Source organism: Oncorhynchus keta, chromosome 1 (assembly GCF_023373465.1).
Source record: "Oncorhynchus keta strain PuntledgeMale-10-30-2019 chromosome 1, Oket_V2, whole genome shotgun sequence".
Taxonomy (NCBI): domain Eukaryota; kingdom Metazoa; phylum Chordata; class Actinopteri; order Salmoniformes; family Salmonidae; genus Oncorhynchus; species Oncorhynchus keta.
In genome coordinates this window covers 97,497,897-97,508,354 of record NC_068421.1, presented here as the reverse complement: position 1 = coordinate 97,508,354, position 10,458 = coordinate 97,497,897, and the positions used below count along the sequence as shown (strand labels likewise).

The 10,458-nt window shown below is 42.6% G+C and overlaps 1 protein-coding gene across 1 annotated transcript in view; it reads left to right on the top strand.

The window, feature by feature from the left end:
* Nucleotides 1–7,108: 7,108 nt before the first annotated feature.
* Nucleotides 7,109–10,458, top strand: part of LOC127908780 (gamma-aminobutyric acid receptor subunit gamma-3) — a 361,942-nt gene continuing 358,592 nt past the window's right edge. Inside the window, exon 1 of the mRNA XM_052468107.1 lies at nucleotides 7,109–7,407. Coding sequence (XP_052324067.1) covers nucleotides 7,355–7,407 — 53 coding nt within the window. The 5' untranslated portion in view covers nucleotides 7,109–7,354. The remainder of the gene's footprint in view (nucleotides 7,408–10,458) is intronic.

Below are 10,458 nucleotides of genomic sequence, written 5' to 3'. Positions count from 1 at the left end.
TACAGTGACTGTGTTACCATCAAAATCCAGGCTGTAATGAAAGTTAATGGGACTACAGTGACTGTGTTACCATCAAAATCCAGGCTGTAATGAAAGTTAATGGGACTACAGTGACTGTGTTGCCATCATAATCCAGGCTGTAATGAAAGTTAATGGGACTACAGTGACCGTGACTGTTACCATCTAAATCCAGGCTGTAATGAAAGTTAATGGGACTACAGTGACTGTGTTACCATCAAAAATCCAGGCTGTAATGAAAGTTAATGGGACTACAGTGACTGTGTTACCATCAACATCCAGGCTGTAATGAAAGTTAATGGGACTACAGTGACTGTGTTACCATCTAAATCCAGGCTGTAATGAAAGTTAATGGGACTACAGTGACTGTGTTACCATCAAAATCCAGGCTGTAATGAAAGTTAATGGGACTACAGTGACTGTGTTACCATCAAAATCCAGGCTGTAATGAAAGTTAATGGGACTACAGTGACTGTGTTACCATCTAAATCCAGGCTGTAATGAAAGTTAATGGGACTCCAAATCCAGTGACTGTGTTTACCATCTAAATCCAGGCTGTAATGAAAGTTAATGGGACTACAGTGACTGTGTTACCATCAAAATCCAGGCTGTAATGAAAGTTAATAGGACTACAGTGACTGTGTTACCATCAAAATCCAGGCTGTAATGAAAGTTAATGGGACTACAGTGACTGTGTTACCATCAAAATCCAGGCTGTAATGAAAGTTAATGGGACTACAGTGACTGTGTTACCATCAAAATCCAGGCTGTAATGAAAGTTAATGGGACTACAGTGACTGTGTTGCCATCAAAATCCAGGCTGTAATGAAAGTTAATGGGACTACAGTGACTGTGTTACCAAGAAAATCCAGGCTGTAATGAAAGTTAATGGGACTACAGTGACTGTGTTACCATCAACATCCAGGCTGTAATGAAAGTTAATGGGACTACAGTGACTGTGTTACCATCTAAATCCAGGCTGTAATGAAAGTTAATGGGACTACAGTGACTGTGTTACCATCTAAATCCAGGCTGTAATGAAAGTTAATGGGACTACAGTGACTGTGTTACCATCAAAATCCAGGCTGTAATGAAAGTTAATGGGACTACAGTGACTGTGTTACCATCAAAATCCAGGCTGTAATGAAAGTTAATGGGACTACAGTGACTGTGTTACCATCAAAATCCAGGCTGTAATGAAAGTTAATAGGACTACAGTGACTGTGTTGCAATCAAAATCCAGGCTGTAATGAAAGTTAATGGGACTACAGTGACTGTGTTGAAAGTTAATAGGACCATCAAAATCCAGGCTGTAATGAAAGTTAATGGGACTACAGTGACTGTGTTACCATCAAAATCCAGGCTGTAATGAAAGTTAATGGGACTACAGTGACTGTGTTACCATCAAAATCCAGGCTGTAATGAAAGTTAATGGGACTACAGTGACTGTGTTACCATCAAAATCCAGGCTGTAATGAAAGTTAATGGGACTACAGTGACTGTGTTACCATCCAAATCCAGGCTGTAATGAAAGTTAATGGGACTACAGTGACTGTGTTACCATCCAAATCCAGGCTGTAATGAAAGTTAATGGGACTACAGTGACTGTGTTACCATCAAAATCCAGGCTGTAATGAAAGTTAATGGGACTACAGTGACTGTGTTACCATCAAAATCCAGGCTGTAATGAAAGTTAATGGGACTACAGTGACTGTGTTACCATCTAAATCCAGGCTGTAATGAAAGTTAATGGGACTACAGTGACTGTGTTACCATCAAAATCCAGGCTGTAATGAAAGTTAATGGGACTACAGTGACTGTGTTACCATCAAAATCCAGGCTGTAATGAAAGTTAATGGGACTACAGTGACTGTGTTACCATCAAAATCCAGGCTGTAATGAAAGTTAATGGGACTACAGTGACTGTGTTACCAAGAAAATCCAGGCTGTAATGAAAGTTAATGGGACTACAGTGACTGTGTTACCATCAAAATCCAGGCTGTAATGAAAGTTAATGGGACTACAGTGACTGTGTTACCATCAAAATCCAGGCTGTAATGAAAGTTAATGGGACTACAGTGACTGTGTTACCATCAAAATCCAGGCTGTAATGAAAGTTAATGGGACTACAGTGACTGTGTTACCATCAAAATCCAGGCTGTAATGAAAGTTAATGGGACTACAGTGACTGTGTTACCATCAAAATCCAGGCTGTAATGAAAGTTAATGGGACTACAGTGACTGTGTTACCATCAAAATCCAGGCTGTAATGAAAGTTAATGGGACTACAGTGACTGTGTTACCATCAAAATCCAGGCTGTAATGAAAGTTAATGGGACTACAGTGACTGTGTTACCATCAAAATCCAGGCTGTAATGAAAGTTAATGGGACTACAGTGACTGTGTTACCATCCAAGGCTGTAATCCTAGGCTGTAATGAAAAAGTTAATGGGACTACAGTGACTGTGTTACCATCAAAATCCAGGCTGTAATGAAAGTTAATGGGACTACAGTGACTGTGTTACCATCAAAATCCAGGCTGTAATGAAAGTTAATGGGACTACAGTGACTGTGTTACCATCAAAATCCAGGCTGTAATGAAAGTTAATGGGACTACAGTGACTGTGTTACCATCAAAATCCAGGCTGTAATGAAAGTTAATGGGACTACAGTGACTGTGTTACCATCTAAATCCAGGCTGTAATGAAAGTTAATGGGACTACAGTGACTGTGTTACCATCAAAATCCAGGCTGTAATGAAAGTTAATGGGACTACAGTGACTGTGTTACCATCTAAATCCAGGCTGTAATGAAAGTTAATGGGACTACAGTGACTGTGTTACCATCTAAATCCAGGCTGTAATGAAAGTTAATGGGACTACAGTGACTGTGTTACCATCTAAATCCAGGCTGTAATGAAAGTTAATGGGACTACAGTGACTGTGTTACCATCTAAATCCAGGCTGTAATGAAAGTTAATGGGACTACAGTGACTGTGTTACCATCTAAATCCAGGCTGTAATGAAAGTTAATGGGACTACAGTGACTGTGTTACCATCAAAATCCAGGCTGTAATGAAAGTTAATGGGACTACAGTGACTGTGTTACCATCAAAATCCAGGCTGTAATGAAAGTTAATGGGACTACAGTGACTGTGTTACCATCTAAATCCAGGCTGTAATGAAAGTTAATGGGACTACAGTGACTGTGTTACCATCTAAATCCAGGCTGTAATGAAAGTTAATGGGACTACAGTGACTGTGTTACCATCTAAATCCAGGCTGTAATGAAAGTTAATGGGACTACAGTGACTGTGTTACCATCAAAATCCAGGCTGTAATGAAAGTTAATGGGACTACAGTGACTGTGTTACCATCAAAATCCAGGCTGTAATGAAAGTTAATGGGACTACAGTGACTGTGTTACCATCAACATCCAGGCTGTAATGAAAGTTAATGGGACTACAGTGACTGTGTTACCATCTAAATCCAGGCTGTAATGAAAGTTAATGGGACTACAGTGACTGTGTTACCATCAAAATCCAGGCTGTAATGAAAGTTAATGGGACTACAGTGACTGTGTTACCATCTAAATCCAGGCTGTAATGAAAGTTAATGGGACTACAGTGACTGTGTTACCATCAAAATCCAGGCTGTAATGAAAGTTAATGGGACTACAGTGACTGTGTTACCATGACTCAAAATCCAGGCTAAATCCAGGCTGTAATGAAAGTTAATGGGACTACAGTGACTGTGTTACCATCCAAATCCAGGCTGTAATGAAAGTTAATGGGACTACAGTGACTGTGTTACCATCTAAATCCAGGCTGTAATGAAAGTTAATGGGACTACAGTGACTGTGTTCCAAATCCATCTAAAATCCAGGCTGTAATGAAAGTTAATGGGACTACAGTGACTGTGTTACCATCTAAATCCAGGCTGTAATGAAAGTTAATGGGACTACAGTGACTGTGTTACCATCTAAATCCAGGCTGTAATGAAAGTTAATGGGACTACAGTGACTGTGTTGCCATCAAAATCCAGGCTGTAATGAAAGTTAATGGGACTACAGTGACTGTGTTACCATCAAAATCCAGGCTGTAATGAAAGTTAATGGGACTACAGTGACTGTGTTACCATCAAAATCCAGGCTGTAATGAAAGTTAATGGGACTACAGTGACTGTGTTACCATCTAAATCCAGGCTGTAATGAAAGTTAATGGGACTACAGTGACTGTGTTACCATCTAAATCCAGGCTGTAATAAAAGTTAATGGGACTACAGTGACTGTGTTACCATCTAAATCCAGGCTGTAATGAAAGTTAATGGGACTACAGTGACTGTGTTACCATCTAAATCCAGGCTGTAATGAAGGGCTTGGCGTCCTGATAGAGGGACAACTTCCGGTGGATCTGGAGGGCTCGCAATTCAAATAAATAATCAACAAAATGATGGATATTAAAAATGTAAGTACATACGAGTGTCTCATATTTGCTGAAAGCTTCAATTCTTGTTAATCGAACTGCACTGTCTAATTTACAGTAGCCATGACAGCGAAAACATTTTTTTTTAACCTTTATTTAACTAGGCAAGTAAGTTAAGAATAAATTCTTATTTTCAATGAAGGCTTAATGACGGCTTAATTCCTCTGATTTGTCATCCAAAGGGCCCTAGCTATAACATGTAGTGTCGTTGTGTTAGATAAAATCCTTCTTTATATCCCAAAAAGTCTGTTTAGTTGGCGCCGTCGATTTGAGTAATCCACTCGTTTGACATGCAGAGAAAGGAATCCGAAAATCTACCCCATTGTTTCCACAAGCCAAAACGCGTTTCTATCTACTCCTCAGATACACTAAAAGGTAGTCAAACTATATTTCTTAGGGAAAGAAGTGTGTTCAATAGGAAACAGGTGCGTTTGGTGGAGAAGGATGATCCAACAATTCACAGCTCAATGGTACTTCACTTTTCTATTGGTTCTCCCATTTCATTGTGGTTTTACGTAAGGGAGGAGTGGGGGTATTGGAATAAGTCAGAGTTTAATATATTACTTTAGAGTTTACATTCTCTGTATTTAGGAGCATGACAGAGCACACACCAATTCCGTGTGTTGGTGTTTTTTGTTTTTGATTGGATAGGTAGGTGGGGAGTCTCTCCCGTCTGCGTTTCTCTATTCAGCCAGTAGATGATGGTGTTCCGTACAGGGCTCCACACTCATGCATCAGTAGCCTACAGATTCAGAAGAATCCCCAGAAACAGCTACAGGAGGCTGCGCAGCCCGCCTGCCCGGATCTCACCTCTCTCTCTCTCTCTCTCTCTCTCTCTTTAGTTTATATGCTAGAACATTACTGCGTGCTGGGGCAGCACGTTATCGTTTGCGTTGTATTATTGCTAAAAGTGAAACTCCCTCGTATTCAAGGTTTCATTCAAAGAAAGTTCATTGTCAAGATTGTCTCCGTGGAAAGAGAAAGCGTGGGTGCCGCTAACTCAGCCGGTTACGGCTACTCTGGCTCAACCCTGCAACGTGCGTCTCTAGAAGAGAGAGATAGTGGGTGTTAACTGTAAATGTGAACTTATTGTCCAAATATGATGACTCAACAATGGAAAGAGACAGCTTGACATCTGTCTGTCTGTCATTGTCATTTAAATTGGGATCCCGAGCGGCGCAGTGGTCTAAGGCACTGCATCTCAGTGCTTGATGCGTCACTACAGACACCCTGGTTCGAATTCAGGCTGTATCACAACAAGCCGCGAGTTGGAGTCCCATACGGCGGCACACAATTGGACCAGTGTCGTCGTGGTTTTGCAGGTGTAGGCGGTCATTGCAATTAAGAATTTGTCCTTAAATTACTTGCCTCGTTAAACAAACAAAAAAATGAATGCATGAGGACAGACCAGCAGCCGCTGTCCATTTTCACATAATTATTGCGTTCTGGCGGGAGGTGAGGGCGACAAGTGCCCTACATATTCCATCAATAATAGCAATGAAAAAGTCTAAAGATACCCTTGATATAGAAACTATTTTTGATCCATATGATGAGGTAAGTTAGCCTGTAAGTTGTTGTTCCTATCCTACCCGTTTTCTTAGGGTGTAGCCGATATTGGAAACAGGAATTTAATTTACCAAAGATATTCATCTTTCAGTGTCAATTTCACCTTATAGCGGGATTTCTTATGTTTGTTATTAGGCAGACGTGAATGTATACATGTATACAGAGAGGGCTATGGAGCATTAGAGACACAGAGAGAGAGAGAGAGCGCGATAGAGAGAGAGAGAGAGAGCGCGAGAGAGAGAGAGAGAGCGCGATAGAGAGAGAGAGAGAGAGCGCGAGAGAGGGAAGGGGGGCTCATCGAATGAATTGGGTCATACCCGAGCCACCGAGAGAGAGTTCGCTTCCCTTGCCTTGGCCGTCAGTAAGGCCTATGTGTGTGTGTGTGTGTGTGTGTGTGTTGAGGGCAGATATTGAAGATGGCAGCCGCAAGTGGAGCAACTTTAAGGAGGAATAGGAAGAGATAGTCTATTATCTGAAAAAATTCATTAACGATGCTGTGAAATTAATTTTTAAAACACCGGGCACCTGTCTATGGCGGGTTTCGTATTTCACATTGGATTATTAACTTTCTCTTCGATTTAACCGCGAAGCACACGTTGGTATATCTAGAGGAATAAATGACTATACCGGGGACGGTGTTTTTCCTTCCACTCTGTGTAGAGGAATACATGACTATACCGGGGACGGTGTTTTTCTTTCCACTCTGTTTAGAGGAATAAAGGACTACCGGGGACGGTGTTTTTCCTTCCACTCTGTGTAGAGGAATAAAGGACGACCGGGGACGGTGTTTTTCTTTCCACTCTGGGGGAATAAATGACTATACCGTGTTTTTTCTTTCCACTCTGTTTAGAGGAATAAAGGACTACCGGGGACGGTGTTTTTCTTTCCACTCTGTTTAGTGGAATAAAGGACTACTCTGTTTAGAGGAATAAATGACTATACCGGGGACGGTGTTTTTCCTTCCACTCTGTTTAGAGGAATAAATGACTATACCGGGGACGGTGTTTTTCTTTCCACTCTGTTTAGAGGAATAAAGGACTACCGGGGACGGTGTTTTTCTTTCCACTCTGTTTAGTGGAATAAAGGACTACCGGGGACGGTGTTTTTCTTTCCACTCTGTTTAGTGGAATAAAGGACTACCGGGGACGGTGTTTTTCTTTCCACTCTGTTTAGTGGAATAAAGGACTACCGGGGACGGTGTTTTTCTTTCCACTCTGTTTCCTCTCTGAGCGCACTGTTCTGTCTCTGTGACACTCACATTCAACTCGTAAGCATCTTAATTGAAAGATGTCAGGCAAATTATTGGTCTACCTCTTACTTCTGACAGTCTTTCATGCCTGGTAAGTGGTGATATATGTTTGATGTAAAATGTGCTGTTGGGGTTCGGTGTTGATACCCCCTCAAATGTGCTGTTGGGGTTCGGTGTTGACACCCCCTCAAATGTGCTGTTGGGGTTCAGTGTTGACACCCCCTCAAATGTGATGTTGGGGTTCAGTGTTGACACCCCCTCAAATGTGCTGTTGGGGTTCGGTGTTGATACCCCCTCAAATGTGCTGTTGGGGTTCGGTGTTGACACCCCCTCAAATGTGCTGTTGGGGTTCAGTGTTGACACCCCCTCAAATGTGATGTTGGGGTTCAGTGTTGACACCCCCTCAAATGTGCTGTTGGGGTTCGGTGTTGACACCCCCTCAAATGTGCTGTGGGGTTCGGTGGTGTTGATACCCCCTCAAATGTGCTGTTGGGGTTCAGTGTTGACACCCCCTCAAATGTGCTGTTGGGGTTCAGTGTTGATACCCCCTCAAATGTGCTGTTGGGGTTCAGTGTTGACACCCCCTCAAATGTGCTGTTGGGGTTCAGTGTTGACACCCCCTCAAATGTGCTGTTGGGGTTCGGTGTTGACACCCCCTCAAATGTGCTGTGGGGTTCGGTGTTGATACCCCCTCAAATGTGCTGTTGGGGTTCAGTGTTGATACCCCCTCAAATGTGCTGTTGGGGTTCAGTGTTGATACCCCTCAAATGTGCTGTTGGGGTTCAGTGTTGACACCCCAAATGTGCTGTTGGGGTTCAGTGTTCAAATGTGCTGTTGGGGTGTCAAATGTGCTATTGGGGTTCAGTGTTGATACCCCCTCAAATGTGCTGTTGGGGTTCAGTGTTGATACCCCCTCAAATGTGCTGTTGGGGTTCAGTGTTGACACCCCCTCAAATGTGCTGTTGGGGTTCAGTGTTGACACCCCCTCAAATGTGCTGTTGGGGTTCAGTGTTGATACCCCCTCAAATGTGCTATTGGGGTTCAGTGTTGACACCCCCTCAAATGTGCTGTTGGGGTTCAGTGTTGACACCCCCTCAAATGTGCTGTTGGGGTTCGGTGTTGACACCCCCTCAAATGTGTTGTTGGGGTTCGGTGTTGATTCTCCCTCACATGTGTTTTTCTCCATGCAATATACCACAATTAAGTTGATCGATAGCATCATTCATTTCTACAAGACTGGACTGATGTGACATGATATTTACTGAAACTGAATTAGAAATCGATTTGGAGCTTTTAAGAATGTAGCTGTATTGTACAGCCAGTGAATTCTATTGAGCCCAAGCTGTGCAGCCAGCCAGCTGTGCATCTTTGGATCTAGTACATTCATATTCCCAAGTATTAATGTACCAGCCTTACCCTTTATATTGGTATTAATGTACCAGCCTTACCCTTTATATTGGTATTAATGTACCAGCCTTACCCTTTATATTGGTATTAATGTACCAGCCTTACCCTTTATATTGGTATTAATGTACCAGCCTTATTTATATTGGTATTAATGTACCAGCCTTATCCTTTATATTGGTATTAATGTACCAGCCTTACCCTTTATATTGGTATTAATGTACCAGCCTTACCCTTTATATTGGTATTAATGTACCAGCCTTATCCTTTATATTGGTATCAATGTACCAGCCTTACCCTTTATATTGGTATTAATGTACCAGCCTTACCCTTTATATTGGTATTAATGTACCAGCCTTAGCCTTTATATTGGTATTAATGTACCAGCCTTAGCCTTTATATTGGGAATGACATGATGTCTTAACATTGTGCTGTAACATGTTAGAACAACAATAGGTTCCAGAAGACTATAAGATACATCTCAGTCGTGGTAATATTCTACAAATACGTACAAGATGTCTACCACCTGTTATTTCTGCAATGTGTCTGAAGCGAAACATACATTTAGCATATCCTTAGCTTATTGTAGCTAAATGTATGCCCAACATATCGCAGTAGGAATTTCAGGAAATTTCGGTTAAATAAAAAAAAAAAGTAACCTTTATTCAACTAGGCAAGTCAGTTAAGAACAAATTCTTATTTACAATGACGGCCTCTCCGGGAACAGTGGGTTAACTGCCTTGTTCAGGGGCAGAATGAAAGATTTTTATCTTATTAGCTCGGGGATTCGATCCATCAACCTTTCGTTTAACTGGCCCAACACTCTAACCACTAGACTACCTGCCGCCCAAACACTCTAACCACTAGACTACCTGCCGCCCATACACTCTAACCACTAGGCTACCTGCCGCCCCTACACTCTTTTATTTGATTTATTTTACCTTTATTTAACCAGGCAAGTCAGTTAAGAACACATTCTTATTTTCAATAACGGCCTGGGAACAGTGGGTTAACTGCCTGTTCAGTACCTTGTCAGCTCGGGGGTTTGAACTCGCAACCTTCTGGTTAGTAGTCCAACACTCTAACCACTAGGCTACCTGCTGCCTCTACACTCTAACCACTAGACTACCTGCCACCTCTACACTCTAACCACTAGGCTACCTGCCGCCTCTACACTCTAACCACTAGGCTACCTGCCGCCCCTACACTCTAACCACTAGGCTACCTGCCGCCTCTACACTCTAACCACTAGGCTACCTGCCGCCTCTACACTCTAACCACTAGGCTACCTGCCGCCTCTACACTCTAACCACTAGGCTACCTGCCGCCCTACACTCTAACCACTCTACCCACCACTAGGCTACCTGCCGCCTCTACACTCTAACCACTAGGCTACCTGCCGCCTCTACACTCTAACCACTAGGCTACCTGCCGCCTCTACACTCTAACCACTAGGCTACCTGCCGCCTCTACACTCTAACCAATAGGCTACCTGCCGCCTCTACACTCTAACCACTAGGCTACCTGCCGCCTCTACACTCTAACAACTAGGCTGCCTGCCTCCTCTACACTCTAACCACTAGGCTACGCTGCTGCCTCTACACTCTAACCACTAGGCTACCTGCCGCCTCTACACTCTAACCACTAGGCTACCTGTCGCCTCTACACTCTACACTCTACATACCATTTGACAGCTACACTAATACCATTTGACAGCTACATTAATACCATTTGACAG